Here is a 15,720-nt window from a genome sequence, read left to right as displayed (position 1 = left end):
GCTGGCTCACAACTGGGCAGTGTTTTGTTCTGTTCTACATAGGGTCGCTACAAGCTGGAGCCGACTTGACGGCACCTACATCACCACCACCACAGTGTTTGTTGAGCAGGTGAATAGGAACGGGGGTCCTTGGAGATGGAGGAAGGGGGTTCTCAAGCGAGGGGCCTCCCTGAAGGAGGGTGGCGTTTGGACCGGCCAGGGGCGATGTGTGGTTTACAGAGAGGAGGGAGGGGCAAGACGTGCCCAGTGACAGGCGTGGCACAAGCGAGGCACAGAGGCTGCAAGCAGCGCGCTCAGCATGTGAGTGGGCTGTGGGCCGACTATCGCCCGGAAGGGCTCGCAGCTCCGCCCACTGTGGCCAGGATCACGAGCTTGGGCCACGCGCGCCGCCAGGCTCCGCCCCAGAGGGGGCGGTGCGGGGCACCACGCACATGCGCAGTGGGACCAGGCCGGTCCTGTAGGGCCGGCGGCGGCCCCCTAGCTTAGTTGGTGGCGCTCCTTCCGGACGCCGCGGCTGCGGCGGTGGCTGCTCCTCCGCCCACCGGCTGCAGCCGGTCAGCGCTGCGCCGGAGCGCAGCCCGAAGCAGAAATGCCACCGTCGCCTGGCTGGGGCCTGCTCGGGCTCGGTCTAGTCCTGGCCTCCGTCAGCGCGGCCCTCGAGTCTGCAGTGCAGGGGAACTCGGTCACAGGTGTTGTCCCTCGCCCTCTCCCGCCCGCGGAGTTCCCTGCCTCCTCCTCCTCAGCCTCTTTCCCACCTTGGCGGCCTCCGTCTGTTCCTTCGCCCCAGTAGCCCTTCCTCCATCCATCCATCCATCCTCTCGTCCTCTCTCCTTTCATCCGTCTTTCTCTTCCTCCATTCGTCCTCCCTTCCATCTTCACTCCTTCCTTCCCTGCCTCCCTCCATTTCCTTTCATCCATCCATCCCTGCGTATTTCCTTTCCTTCCTCCATTCCTCCTTCCCTTCATTTTGCTCCTTCCTGCCCTCTCTCCCTGCATCCATCCACTCTCCCTGCCTCCCTCCCTTCTTCATCTGCCAGCCTTCCCTGCCTCCTCCTCCCCTCCATTTTCCCTTCCTTCATCGTCCGGGAGTCCCTCCCCTCTCCTTCACCCCTTCATCCTTACATCCCACGCACCATCCTTCTCTCCCTCCCTCCATTCTTCTCTCCTGCCATTCCTCTGTCTCCACGCAAACCTCCTTCCTTACCTGTCTCCATCCTTGCCTCTTTCTCCCTCCCTCTCACTCCATCTTTCATCCCTGCTTGAGGCCTATAGCCAAAGCCTCATCCTGCCACCCAAGACTCGCGCTTCTGTGCACCCTGCTCCCCAACCTCCACTGAGGCAGAGGGTGGGTTTTATGCCCCAGTGCCAACCCCTGGCTGTGCCCTTGTATGGGCACTGGCTGGGCTGGTGAGGTGCAGGAGCCAGCCTTGGGGTACCATACCCCAAGCACCTACTGTGGGGATGGGAGTTCAATGTCAGCACAGTTGATCTCACTGAAGCCCTTCCTCCTGAGCAGATGCTCGGAATGTCCTTGTCATTGTTGTGGATGACCTGCGCCCCACCCTGGGTTGTTATGGGGACAAGCTCGTGAGGTCCCCAAACATCGACCAGCTGGCATCCCACAGCCTGCTCTTCCAGAATGCCTTTGCCCAGGTATGTCTGGGGCTCCCCAGGTGTGGGTGGGTGTCTTCTCCATGGAGGGGTGGGTCCCTTCACTATCGTTAGATGGTGCTGATGGTGCCAGACATCTCAGGGTTAGGGGGAACCATGGTCTGGACCCTGGCAGCCGCCAAATCCGGTTGGCTGCTCACAAGGCCGATTGTGCACTCAAGGGTGCACCCTCCTGGATTGGGGGGTACTCCCTGGTCTGCATGTGCTCAGGACAGTCCTTCCCAGCTCTCTTCCCAGGAGGTGACTGCTTCAGGTGCAGAAGGAAGAGTGCTACAGGATGCCACCTTTGAGCAGGTACCCTGGGGACATGCCTCTGAGCCCTTCAGAGGGCTGCCTCAGGGTGATGTCTGCTCTGTGGGCCTGTGAGACGCTGTTGTTTGGGGTGCTGATTCACTCCTCTTCTCTTCTGGAAGATAGCTCTGGCACCTGGTTGAGGCCCACATCCCGCTGATTGGCTCCGAGAGCTGCATGACTCAGCCCGAGTTGTTGACTGAGAGGCCCCGAGGAGGCTGCTGGGTTGCCTTCTAGATGACAAATCTGTTTTTCTCTGACGATGATTAACTCTGCTTCTGTTCCCTACCAGCAAGCAGTGTGCGCCCCGAGTCGCGTGTCCTTCCTCACCGGGAGGAGGCCTGACACCACCCGCCTCTACGACTTCAACTCCTACTGGAGGGTGCGTGCTGGAAACTTCTCCACCATCCCCCAGTACTTCAAGGAGAATGGCTATGTGACCATGTCGGTTGGAAAAGTCTTTCACCCTGGTATGCCTTGCTGCCCAAAGCCTGGGCTCATGTTTGTTTCTGGCCCGGTGAGGCTGTCCCCTCCTGGGCTTGGGGAGTCTTTGCAGAGGCTTTTTCTAGCTGGGCGGGCCCTCATTAACCTCTGCTGCCTCTTTAGAAAATCACCTGTCACTGTGGCTCCAGGCTCTCACCAAAGGTGAAAAAGAGCAGAAGTCCTGCTTCCTCTCAGAAATTAGCCCCAGAGCTGTTGGGGTCTTTCAGTGGCTCGAGTGGTAGGAAGGGCACTGGGCGAAGAGGTGGGAGTATGAGGTGCGAGCCCAGCTCTGTCCTTGACCCTTGGTCGGGCCTGCACAGGCCAGGGCTGAGCTGCCTTGTTGCCCACTGTGGGGCTCAGGTCAGAGCCAGCAAGCAAGTGGCAGCTGGCCCCAAGAGCCAGCCCTCCCGACCTTGGACCTGCATGAGAAGAAGCTGGCTCTGTTTCTTAGCACCGTGGGAATGCTGAGCACAGCCTCCTTTTCTCTTTATGGAAGAAGTGTGTGCTCATTGCACCAAAAATTGGGAAACAAGGGAAGTATAAACTAAAGAATGTAAATGGCTGGTACTCTGAGCACTCGGAGGAGAGCTGTAATTTTTTGTCCCTGTTGTGTGCATAAGGAGCTCTGGTGGCACAGTGGTGAAGGCATTTGGCTGTTAACCAGAAGGTTGGTGGTTCAAACCCACCAGCTGCTCTGTGGGTGAAAGCTGAGGCAGTTGGCTTCCATGAAGATTGACAGCTCTGGGAACCCTGTGGGGCAGTTGTACTGTGTCCTGGAGCGTCCCTGTGGGTTGGAATGGACTTGATGGCGATGGGTTTGGTTTTTGATTTTTGTTCTGATTTGAGATCGTCTCACAAATGTAGTCTTCAGATTGAAGTGGTTCAGAACCGAATGACTTTCCCAGAGAATTACTCTTCACAAAAGCCATTGAAAACATTTTATTGAGGTGAATGAAGTGTATCTAGCAAAACACTTCCCATTTGAGCCATTTTTAAGTGTGCATTTTAGAAGCATTGACCGGTAACCACTACTTCTCCTTTGGCTGTGCATTTGCCTGGTCTCAACATTTGAAATAAGCGAGGCCCTCGAATAGTTGCCCTCTTCTTCTGACTGCCTTCATTCAGCATGACAATTTCAGGGTTCACTCATGTTGTCGCGTGCTTCACGCCTCCAGTCCTTTGTGTGGCTGAATAAGACCCCATTGTGAGGGCAGGCCACCTGTGGCTTCTCGTTTCATCAGGCGATAGACACGTTGTTCTACCTTTTGGCTTCTGTGGATTGTGAAGAGTGCCCCGGTGAACACTGGTGTCTTGAGTCCCTGCTGTTGAGTGTGTGGGGCCTGTACCTTTGGGAACATACATATGCTCCGCTTAGGAGTGGGATTGCTGGTTCATGTAGTAATTCTCTGTTCAACTTCTAGAGCCACTGCCTCATTTTCCACAGCAGTGAAGTCATTTCTCAGGACAGCACAGTAGTCTGTCACACAGAAACATCACCATTGAACTTGAAGCTGTTCTCAGTGGCTTGCTGTCATCCGGCCATCTCTGGAAGCAGAGTGAGGCTGTTGATGGGCAGTGGCACTGTGACTCTGGGACCTGGAGTCTAGTCTTAGCGCTACCACTTCTTAGCTCTGCAGTTGACCTTGGGAAAATCATTGGTCTTTGAACCTCAGATTCTTTGTCTGTGAGGCTGCTGTGTTAGCTGCACTGATGACCTCACAGGAAAGCATCCAGGTCCGGGCAGTACATCCTGAGCGTGAGGGTGTGCTGGGAATGGCCCCACACAGGTGGCAGAGCTTATTCTCAGTGTGACAACCGGAAACTGTCCAGGAGCTTTCCTTTGCTCCCTGGTCCTACCGACAGGCTCGGCAGCCTTCCAGAACCCAGCTGTCCAGCCCAGGTTGAGGGCAGCGCTCAGCTGGGCTCACCTGGGCCCAGCTTTGAGGATGAACCTGCCTGGCAATTAGGTGGTACGGCTGAAAGGCCAGCAGGAGTAGAACTTTCTGCAGCGTGGTATTCACATCGTGACACCCTTTCCTTGCCTGAGCACAGCTCGAGGGACATGGTGAACTTGGAGCCAGGTGGAAACGCAGCAGGAGAGGAGAAAGTGCTTGGGGGAGGGAGCCTGTTGTCTGGCTTCCTTCCTCCTGAGGGTTTGATCTCGGGGTCACACGCCAGGCCCCTAGTCAGGGAACAAAACCTTTTCTTGCTATCCTTGTGGAAATGGTTTTCAACTGGATCTTTGTTCTCAAGACCTTTTGCTGTCAGGGATGGGCCAGCTTAAGGAGGACAGGGTTACCACTGAGTGCCAGGTACATAGCGGTCACCTCACAATAGCAAGCAAGGTGGGTTCTTGCCATCATTGTCATTACCTGCACAGGCAAAGAGGCTGAGAGAGGTCAAGTCACTTGCCTAAGGTTATTGGTATGTAAGGGGCAGCACCAGGATTGGAAGCAGGTGTGCCAGGCCCCCATGTGCTCTTTCCACTGTGCCCCCCATCCCTCTGGTCCCTCTGGCCTGGCTCCTCTGCTCCCCAGGGAGGCCAGCATGGCTCTGGTGTGATGCATTTGAGGCACCTCCTGGCTGATCCTCGGAGCAGCACTTCCCTTCAGGTTCCTGCAAAGCCTCCTGGACCCCTAGGATGCCGCCCTGCCTGCCCTCCCTCGCCCACGCGCCTCTGTGCTTGGGGTCACCCTCACTCACACGGCACTCCTGGTTTTGACAGCTGCCAGTCGGACTTTGGTTTCACCTGTTGGTGTTTTGTCTGCTCAGGTGGAGTGTGGATGGTGATGCTTATGCCCCAGAATGGTGACGCCCGGCTGTGAGTTCTGTGAGGCGTGGCCCACCACACTGTTCTCTGAGCCTCCCTGTCAGACAGCAGTGCCCATGCATCTGCTGCCTCCTCCCTGTGGGAGGGAGAGGACTCCGCATGGACTCTGAAAGGCTAGGCTACTGGAACATATGACTACGAAGTGGGTGACTTCAGACAGACAAGCACAAGACCAGTTGCTGTCCAGTGTGTCCCGACTCCTGGCAACCCCATGAGTGTCAGAGTCGAACTGTGCCCCACAGGGTTCCCAGCGGCTGAGTTTTTCAGAAGTAGCTCGCCAGGTCATTCTCCAGACACACTTCTAGGTGGACTTGAACCACCAGCCTTTGAGGTAGCAGCCGAGTCCCTCAACCATTTGCACTGCCCAGGGATTCCTGGCTGAAGTCCACAGAAATTTAGTCCCTCACTGTTCTGGGGGCTGAGAGGCTGAGTTCAGGGTGTTGGCAGGGCTGTGCTCCCTCCGAAGGCTCTAGGGCGAGACCCTTTCTTGCCTTTTCCAAGTTGTCTTGTGACACCACAACCCTGGTTGCTACCTCCATCTTCATGTGGTTGTTTGTCTTCGCTGTGCCTGTCCATCTGTGTGTCTTCTCTTCTTATAAGGACACCAGTCATGTTGGATGAGGGCTCACCCTATCCCAGTATAAGGAGCTTTAGTGGTACAGTGGTTAAAGTATTCAGCTGCTAACCAGAAGGTCAGAGATTTGAACCCACCAGCCCTTCCATGGGAGAAAGTTGAGGCAGTCTGCTTCTGTGAAGATTGACAGCCTTGGAAACCCTCTATGGCAGTTCTACTCTGTCCTCTAGAGGTGCTGTCAGTGGGAATCGACTCCACGGCAGTAAGTTTGGTTTGGGCATTGCTTCCATGTAGATAGACAGCCTTGGAAACCCTACAGAGCAGTTCTACTCTGTCTGCTAGGGGCATAGTGAGTCGGAATTGACTCTATGGCCGTGGCTTTGGAATTCCAGTATGGCGTCAAGTTAACTAATTGTATCTACAAAGGCCCCATTTCCACATAAGGCCACGTTCATAGGTACAGGGCTTAGAGCTTGAACATCTCTTTGGAGGATAGGGTTGAATTCATGACAAAGGGGCTGTCTGGTCTTGCCTTTTGGGTCCCTTCCACAGAGCCTACCACCAGTTGTGTGGGTTTTAGGGACCAGGAGGTCAGATGCTAAATACGCAAATTGAAACCTGCAGAGTTGGCTTCAGTGGAGACTTTTCCTCATCGCCTGGCCTAAGTTCTTAATGTTAGAACTGAGGCCCAGTTGTGCTTTGGGTGAGGAGGAGAGCACTGTTTTATTCAATGACTTCATTTGTTTTCTCTCAAGGAATATCTTCCAACCACAGTGATGATTATCCGTATAGCTGGTCCATCCCACCTTACCATCCCTCCTCAGAGAAGTACGAAAACACCAAGGTAAGGGGGTAAAGAACTCACAAATGAGGGTGCCCGCTGGGTGTGTGCCATGCTCTTTCCAGCTGGTTATCCAGTGAGGCTTGTGGGTTTCCTTTGTGGCTCCTCAAGTCTTGCCAGAGACAAGTGTCGGGCTCTCTAGTCTTGGGCCTGGCGGAGAGGTGGCTTCGTTCTAGAGGCTGGGGGTACTGGCCCCTTGGTGCTCACTGTGGGTTATGCTCTGAGCTGGGGCTTGTGGGAGATGCTGCGCTGTGGGAGAGAGAAGGGGGACCTGGACTCTGGGAGCCTCAGCCTAGGGCCGAATGGAGACTTTCAGGTGCTTAGAGCGTCATGGAAACTTACCCTGGGTTCAGAGGAGCCCGGTATGTGAAAGAAACGAAAAGCTACATTTAAGGAACTCAGAAAATTAGCTGGAGAGCTAAGATGTGTCACATCCCTCTGGGGTTTTGGAGACATTGTGGGGAAGGGTGAAGATGTAGTTTGTTTTGTGGGGGTGGTGAGTGGGGTGGAGGGGGTTGTTCTCAGTTCTTGACAACTTTGGCTTTCAGAGTACTATGAAAGCTGAGGGGTGTGGCCTTTGGTTTGTGACTTGAGTTGGAGCAGAATGAGATCAAAGGCCCATCTCTCAGTTCCCTGCCACTTTCTTGCTGCTTTCTGGTGGCCTCCCTTGGAAGTGCTGGGCCCTGCCCCCACCCCCTTTCTTCTCCAACCAGCGAGTCTGACTGTACCAAATCCCCCTTCAGTGCTGCCCGTCGTGGGGGCACAGAGGGTGAGGGGGCTCTGTGGTGTGGGTGTCCTTCTGCGGGTGCATGAGTGAGGCAGGGCCGTGTAATGGCGTTCTGCTGCCCCGCAGGCTCCTGGATGGCCAAGCCATAGTCCAGCCTTCTTTCAGCCTGTGGCCAGCGAGGTGGCTTGAGACATATGAAGCAGGAGGTTCAGTTATATGTGTGTACCCCAGGATCTGGAAAATCCGTGGACTGTAAGGTCACCTGGTCTAGCTAGCTGGGACCCTGTTACTGAGGAGCCTTAGGCTATTGCTGAAATTGAGGGATTTTTTTTCTTTTTTTCCCCAATGCTTAACAATTGAGGCATAATTTACATACCATAAAATGTACCCATTTAAAGCGTATAGTTCAATGGGTTTTAGTGTATTCAGAAACGTGCGACCATCACGCGTTTTAGAATGCTTTCAGTCCCTCAGAAGAAAGCCCACTCCCATTCCCCCCACCCCCATTTGCTCCCTTTCCCCAGTCCCTGAAAACCTCTGAGGCTTTGTTTCTGTGGACATTTCATATCGAAGGAATCAGGCAGTATTTGTCTTTGATGTCTGAGTTATTTCATCAGCATGATGTTTTCAGAAGTCATCCGTGTGGCAGCAGTGTGAGAACTTCGTCTCTCTTCAGGACTGAGTACTCCTGCATTGCACTGATGGAGCACATTTCAGTCACGCAGCTGTCTGTTGCTGGGCATTTAGATTGTTTCTCCCTTTTGGCTAGTGTAAATGGTGCTCTGGTAGCATAGTGGCTAAAGCACTTGACTGCTAACCAGAAGGCTGGCAGTTCAAACCCACCAGCCACTCCTCGGAAGGAAGGTTGGGCAATCCTACTTCCGTAGTGATACTGCCTCGGAAACCCAAGGAGGGGTCGCTATGAGTCGGGGCCGACTCGACGGCACATAACAACAACAACAACAAATGGTGCTGCTGGGAACCTGTGAAGGAGCTCTGGTGGTTCAAGCATTGGGCTACTAACCAAGAGGTCAGTGGTTCGAACCCACCAGCCACTCTGTGGGAGAATAATGAGGTAGTCTGCTTCCGTAAAGACTGATGGCCTTGGAAACCCTAGGGGGCAATTCTACTGTGTCCTCTAGGGGCCTGGGAGTTGGAATTGACTCCATGGCAATGGGTTTTGAGTTTTTTTATGAGCTTTTGTGCACTAGTTTTTGTGTGAATGTATGTTTTTACTTCTCTAGGGTAAATACCTAGGAGTGGAATTGCTGAGTCATATGGTGACCCTCTGTTTAACGTTTTGAGGAACCACCAGACTGTTTTCCACAGCAGCTGTACCACTTTACATTCCCACCAGCAATGAGTGAGGGTTCTAACTTCTCCGTATCCTTGCCAACGCTTATTATTATCTGTTTATATATATCTACGTGGCCATCCTAGTGGGTGGGAAGTGGTATCTCATTGTGTTTTTTTTATTTTTTATGTAGATCCTAGAAGATTTTGAATTCCGTGTATTTTATATATTTTACGGGAGAGTACTGCTATTCGGCGCTTATCTGCAGTTACCGTCACTCATTGTGGTTTTGATTAGTGTTTTCCTAACAGCAGTTGACGTTGAACATCTTTTCATGTGCTTTTGGCCATTTTTATTCTTGTTTAGAGAAGTGTATGTTGAGCTCATTTGCTTATTTTTTGGTTATTTTATTTGTCCTGTTATAGTTGAATTGTAGATAGCTTTATTTTTGGTCATTAGTTTAGTTGCATTTCTTTTAATTAGTTATGACCTGGAGACAGAGAATTAACTGTAGGAAGCAAAGTGCGGGTGGATTGTAAGCCCCTGCCTGGGAAACAAGAAAAGCTTTTGTTTTAGTTCTCCTTATGACATGCCTGTCCAGTCTGAGTGACTAACGTTCAGTGGGCTGGCAACATGAGTGTGAAACCCATGGGTGTAACCTATGTGGGTTTGGTGCACGTGCAAAGCTGACCTTATATGTTTTGTTTGGAAAGACCTGCAGGGGGCGAGACGGAGAGCTCCATGCCAACCTACTTTGCCCCGTGGATGTGGCGGACGTGCCTGAGGGCACCTTGCCTGACAAGCAGAGCACCGAGCAAGCCATCCAGTTGTTGGGAAAGATGAAAACGTCGGCCAGGCCTTTCTTCTTGGCTGTTGGGTACCATAAGCCGCACATCCCCTTCAGATACCCCAAGGTGAAAAAGCTGGCCGAGGATTGGTCCAGCACAACCTCTGTAGCTGTGTTGTGTGTTGAGGGAGGGTTGCATAGTAAAGGTAGCCCCATCCTGCTGTCCCCACTCACCAGGGATGCCCAGTGGAGTAAAGATGTGATTCAGAGTTCAGGGCCAAGAAGGGGCCTAGGACATGTCAGAGTCCTGTCAGAAACACTTGGCTTGCCACAAGGACAGCTTTTCTTTCTTCGCCTTGAACTCGGTGGACACACGTTGGGTTGGATGGTTAGGTCTTTGTAGGGTATGAGTCTGAGCCGGTCACCAAACTAAGGGATTGGTCCTGGGAAGCAGTTCAGGGGAACAGGGAGCCGCATGGGATGATGGGCTGCTTGTCGGCAGCTCCAGTCCTTTGCTTGTAGGCCTTTCTAGAACCTTTGTCAGTCCTTCTCCATTGTGCTTCCCCTGGGGCCTGAGCAGCTAGTCCTTCGACTTCACGAAGGACGCGCCTCCTTCGGCAGGAGAGTGGAGCCACAAAGGCTGTCCTCTGACGGTGCACGTATCCTCCTTTCTTTGTCCCAGAGACTCGTTCCTTCCCAAGAGGAGCTGCCACCCCCTTGGTGGAGGCCTGTGTGGCTTAGTCCTCTGGCTTCCTCTGCAGAGAAGAGTTCACCAAGCAAGCCTGACTGCTCTCTTTGGAGGGGCCTGTTTATGAGGTTGGCCCTCGGCTGGCTTGGGGAACTGGATGAGACTGGTTCTCAGCAAGTCTAGACTCTTCCTCAGACAGTGCTGCTCCTGCTGAGCACCTGCTTGCCTGCTGGGTGCAGACGTGAGCAGCCCCCCGTGAAAGCCCTAGACACTGGGTCTCTGAGGAGCTTTCCTGGGAGATGACGTTCTCATGTGATGTCATGCCTCGTGTGCATGCACTGCAGGAAGACCTGGAAGCTCTCTCCCTGACCGCCCTCCACACCTTTTCCCTTTGCTGGGTGTGCTCTGTGTCCTCTGTAACACAGCAGAGCTGTGAGGACAACTAGATGCTGAGTCCTGTCTGTCATCCTAGTGAGTTAACAGCCCTGGGGCATCGTAGGGACCCCCAGCACACCTCTCTACACTGTTCCTTGTTAGAGGCAGGTGGGGACCAGGGCAGGACATGTGTTTGTATGAGGGGAGAGAGCTGTCACTCCTTGGTTCACGGGAGACAGAGGTTACACGATTCTATCGCCATTGTTCCCTATGAGGGTGACCAAGGCCTGACTTCCAGGTGGGGCGTGTCAGTGAGCCACCATGTGACTGTATCACAGGCTTCCAGAGAAGGCAGAGAGCACTGGTGTGACAGCCTTGTGCCTTTGTGTGCTCTTCCCCAGGAGTTTCAGAAGTTATATCCCTTGGAGAACATCACCTTGGCCCCTGACCCCCAGGTACCTGCTGGCCTACCCCCTGTGGCCTACAACCCCTGGATGGACATCAGGCAGCGGGAGGACGTGGAAGCCTTGAACATCAGTGTGCCCTATGGCCCCATTCCTGCAGACTTCCAGGTATCAACGGCCTGCTTTGGCAAAGTGTTGGGCACCAATGATGGGTTGTTGGGGAAACCCCTTTTCTCAGTAGACGCTACTCTGTAATGTGTTGCTGAGAACCTTCTCTGTGCAGGTATGGTGCGAGGTGCCGAGGCAAGTGGGGCTGTAGGTATTGGGGACACAGGAGGTGTCGGTGGCTTAGGAGTGTCCCAACCAGTCTCGGCTTCCAAAGAGGGGAGCACTCAGAGAGTATGGTGACTCGGTTGATGTGGGCATGGTGCTGACAGTGACAGTTCATTAACTGTAGGGGTGGGCGGCTTCCTTGCAGACCAGAACGCATGGTCTCTGGTACTTGTAGATCCTCTCTGTGGGAAGTCTACACAGGAGCCCTTCCCTCTCGGGGGTGGCTTGGTGCAGAGGGAGCCAGGGCACCACCATGGCCAGTACCAACCAGCTGTGATGTCTCATGTCCCTTTGCTATGACGTGCAGGTGGAGCAGCCATGGGGTGAGTTAGAATCCTCACGTTAACTGGTCAGCTGCTGTTTTAGTGTCCTGAGGTTGCTGTGTGTAACACAGCATAGTGCAAGTGGTGGTGTTCAAGTGTACAGATGCTGCTTGTCTCACTGTTCTGGAGACTGAAAGTCCACATCAGGGTCTCGGCCATGTGGATGCCTGCTCTGAACTTCTGTCCCAGTTTCTGGTGTCTTCCGCGATCCTCGGTGGGCATTTGCTGGTCGACGGGCCCTCCCTCACTTGGTGTCTGTGGGCCCCTCCTTGCCCCTACCTGTGTCCACTCTCCCCGGCCCTGCTGTCGCTCTCTTTGTGTTGTAGTCTCCCTATCTGTTCACTCTTCATTCTTCTCGAGCTTCTGCCAGCCCACCCACTGAGTAGCCTCTCACCCAGGCCGGCACAGACCTTGTTGACAAATGAAATAAATTCTGTGGGTCTGGCCTTCCCTGAGCTTTGTGCTGTCTTCTTGCTATTGACTAGCCACAGGCCTTCTAGAATTGGCCACTTCCTGGGTTTCCTCACCAAACCACCTGAGCATCATCCACTCCCAATCTTCATGGCTTAGGAGGTGCTACTTCCCAGGGACAGTCCTAGACCCCCATGGGGCCCACTTTGCCCTTCCTCCCAGTTCAGGGTCTTGGTGGCTGCTTTTTGCTTGGGTGGGGCTCTCTATTAAGACAGGGGCCTGAGATAGGCAGGCTGGGGGCTTTGAGGCCACTTTTTGTTGGGTGTGGTTCTACATTAAGGCCGGGGCTTGAGGTAGGCAGGTACAGAGGGGTTAGAAACAACTAAGGGAGATGAACTTGTCTGTCAATTTGTCGTCCTGTGGTAGCTTAAGTGTTGCTGTGCGGCTGGAGGTTATGCCACCGTGTTGCAAAATGCCAATAGGATTACCCATGGTGGAGAGACATCAGTGGAGCTTTCAGGTTTAGACAGACTCAGAAGAAGGAAGAGGCCATCCACTCCTCAGACAGTTGGCCAGTGAAAACATTATGAATAGCAGTGAAACAATGTCTGACATATTATTGGAAAACTTTATGAACAGCCCTGAAACATTGTCCGACATAGCGCTGGAAAATGAGCCCATCAGGTCAGAAGGCACTCAAAATTTGACTAGGGAATAGCTGACTTCTCAAAGTAGAAATGACCTTAATGATAAGGATAGAGGAAAGTTTTCTGGACCTCCATTGTCTGATGTGGCATGACTCAGAATGAGCAGAAACAGATGCAAACTCCATTAATATTTGGAACATGGAATGTATGAAGTATGAATCTAGGAAAATTGGAAGTTGTCAAAAATGAAATGGAATGCATAAAGATCAATATCCTAGGCATTAGTGAGCTGAAATTGACTGGTTTTGGCCATTTTGAATGAGACAACCATATGCTCTACTATGCTGGGAATGACAAGTTGAAGAGGAATGACGTGACCTTCAGTGTCCCAAAGACTGTTCCAAGATGTGTCCTGAAGAACAACACTGTCAGTGATAGGATAATATCCATACGCCTACAAGGAAGACCAGTTAATACTACTATTATCCAAATTTACACGCCAACCACCAATGCCAAAGATGAGGATATTGAGGATTTCTACCAACTTCTGAAGGCTGAAATTGACCGAACATGCAATCGAGATGTGCTGATTATCACTGGTGACTGGAATGCAAAAGTTGGGAACCAAAAAGCATCACTGGTAGTTGGAAAGTATAGTCTTGGTGATAGAAATAACATTGGAGATTGAACGATAGAATTTTGCAAGACCAATGACTTATTCATTGCAAATACCTTTTTTCAGCAACATAAGCGATGGCTATACATGTGGACTTCATGAGATGGAATGCACAGGAATCAGATCAACTACATCTGTGGCAAGAGGCAATGGAGAAGTTCAATATCTTCAGCCAAAACAAGGTGAGGAGCTGATTGTGGAACAGACCATCAATTGCTCATATGCATGTTCAAGTTGAAGTTGACGACAGTTTAAACAAGTCCACAAGAGCCAAAAGATGACCTTGATAATAGCATTCCTGAATTTAGAGACCATGTAAAGAATAGATTTGATGCATTGAACAGCAGTGACCAAACACCAGAGGAATTGTGGGATGACATCAAGAACATCATCCATGAAGAAAGCAAGAGGTCATTAAAAAGACAAGAAAGGAAGAAAACACCAAAATGGATGCCAGAAGAGACTCTGAGACTTGCCCTTGAGCAGAGAGTAGCTACAGCAAATGGAAGAAATGACAAGATAAATGAGCTAAACATAAGATTTCAAAGAACAGCTTGAGCAGACAAAGCCAATTGCTATAATGAAATGTGCAAAGACTTGGAGTTAGAGAACCAAAAGGGAAGAACACGCTCAGCATTTCTCAAGCTGAAAGAACAGGAAAAAATGAAAGCCTGGAGTTGCAATATTGAACGATTCTATGGGCAAAATATTGAATGATGTAGGAAGCATCAAAAGAAGATGGAAGGCGTACACAGAGTCACTGTACCCAAAAAAAGAATTGGTCAATCTTCATCCATTTCAGGAGGTGGCATATGATCAAAGACCAATGGTATTGAAGGAAGAAGTCGATGCTACACTGAAGGAATTGGAGAGAAACATTGCATTGTAAGTCCTGTTCACAGTGTCCTACCTGCGCTGTCTGACTGCAAACTCCTAGTCACCCTTCAGACCTCTTCTCTAATGCTCCTCCTCTGGGAAGCCTTCCTTTATTTCCGCAGCACTCATTCTCCTGGGGAAACCCTGGCCCCCACCAGTAATACCTGCGTTTTCTCATCTCCATGCCTGTGTCCTCTCTCCAGGACCCAGCACAGCAAAGAGGGAGGACCTTGAGTGGGACACAATCACCCTGACAGGTGTCGTTGGTCCCCACATTATAGACTGAAGACTGTGTACCAGAAAGTCTGAGTAGGCCAGGGTTCACCAGCAATCTTCTGGAAGGTTAGCTGCCTATCTGTTCTCTTGACGGCGTGGGCAGAGTGGGTGAGTCTTATGATTGCCCTCACCCTAGTGGTGATAAGCAGCTGCAGATGGGGTCAGGTGATAAGGTGGGGCCCGGGTACACAGCGGAAGCTGGGGCTGGTTCGATAGGCCAGTGGCTCCTTTGTCCCTCACCCCTTGCCAGTGAACCAGGCTGCGGGTGTCAGGCCAAGAGCTGCTCTTCCTCTGTGCATAGCCTTGTATCCGTTTCCTGTGGCAGTCGTAGCAATAGCATAAACTGGGTGGCTTGGAACTGACAGAAATTCGTTTTCTCACTGCTCTGGAGGCCGTGTTCTCCTGGCATCCTGTGGTTCTCAGCTTGTGCACACATCCCGCCGATCTCTCACTCCATTGTTACATGGCGTTCTTCCTCTGTGTTCACATTTCCCTCCACTTGGAAGGACACCAGTCATTGCATGAGGGCTTGCCTGAGTCCATTATGACCTCAGCTTCCCTTGATTATGTTGGCAAAGGTCTGATTTCCAAACAAAGTCAAGTTCATGGGAACTGGGGGTGGGGACTTGAAGGTATCTTCTTGGGGAACACAATTCCACCACCTCAGCTTGGTAATTCTCAAGGTCCCTGTTGGGTTCAGGGATGTGAAGGGTGTGCTGTTCTCTCATCCCTCCATTGCCATGTGGGAGAGCCTCCTCTGTGACAACGAGGAGTCACGTTGGTCCCTCTGTGTCAACCCACATCAGAGCTTGCGTGGGCCAGTGTTTGGGGGGCTGGGGGTCAGTGTCTGCGTACATGTCCATCTTCTGGGACCCATAAGGGTATATGGGGGAGAGAGAAAGGGACAGTAAGTGGCTCATGAATCCATTGGGATCAGACTTGGACCTGTGGGTTTTGCTGTGACTCTGTGGGCACACAAAGGGACATGCATGGCGGGAAGATGTACACTGCACTTTGGCTGAGGAACTGCTCAGGGATGAGCTGATCAGGAGGGAAGCTCAGGAGAACACTAGCCCTGGGCACACCGTGGCGGTCGGGGTTGCTACCGCGCTCACTGCATGCTGTTTGAAAATTTGCAGCGGCAGATCCGCCAGAGCTACTTCGCCTCCGTCTCGTATCTGGACACGCAGGTCGGCCGCCTTTTGAGTGCTTT

At 52.2% G+C, this 15,720-nt stretch overlaps 1 protein-coding gene across 1 annotated transcript in view; it reads left to right on the top strand.

The window, feature by feature from the left end:
- The first annotated feature begins 589 nt into the window (after positions 1-589).
- IDS (iduronate 2-sulfatase) overlaps positions 590-15,720 on the top strand; it is a 20,753-nt gene continuing 5,622 nt past the window's right edge. The window contains exons 1-7 of the mRNA XM_007959052.1: positions 590-689; positions 1,517-1,653; positions 2,255-2,432; positions 6,605-6,693; positions 9,425-9,625; positions 10,963-11,133; positions 15,647-15,713. Of these exons, the coding sequence (XP_007957243.1) occupies positions 590-689; positions 1,517-1,653; positions 2,255-2,432; positions 6,605-6,693; positions 9,425-9,625; positions 10,963-11,133; positions 15,647-15,713 (943 nt within the window). The remainder of the gene's footprint in view (positions 690-1,516; positions 1,654-2,254; positions 2,433-6,604; positions 6,694-9,424; positions 9,626-10,962; positions 11,134-15,646; positions 15,714-15,720) is intronic.

Source organism: Orycteropus afer, unplaced genomic scaffold, assembly GCF_000298275.1.
Source record: "Orycteropus afer afer isolate SDZICR_OR568_19922 unplaced genomic scaffold, OryAfe1.0 scaffold01384, whole genome shotgun sequence".
NCBI classification, from domain to species: Eukaryota; Metazoa; Chordata; class Mammalia; order Tubulidentata; family Orycteropodidae; genus Orycteropus; species Orycteropus afer.
Note: the sequence above shows the minus strand (reverse complement) of the source record. Positions and strands in the feature narration are given on the sequence as shown.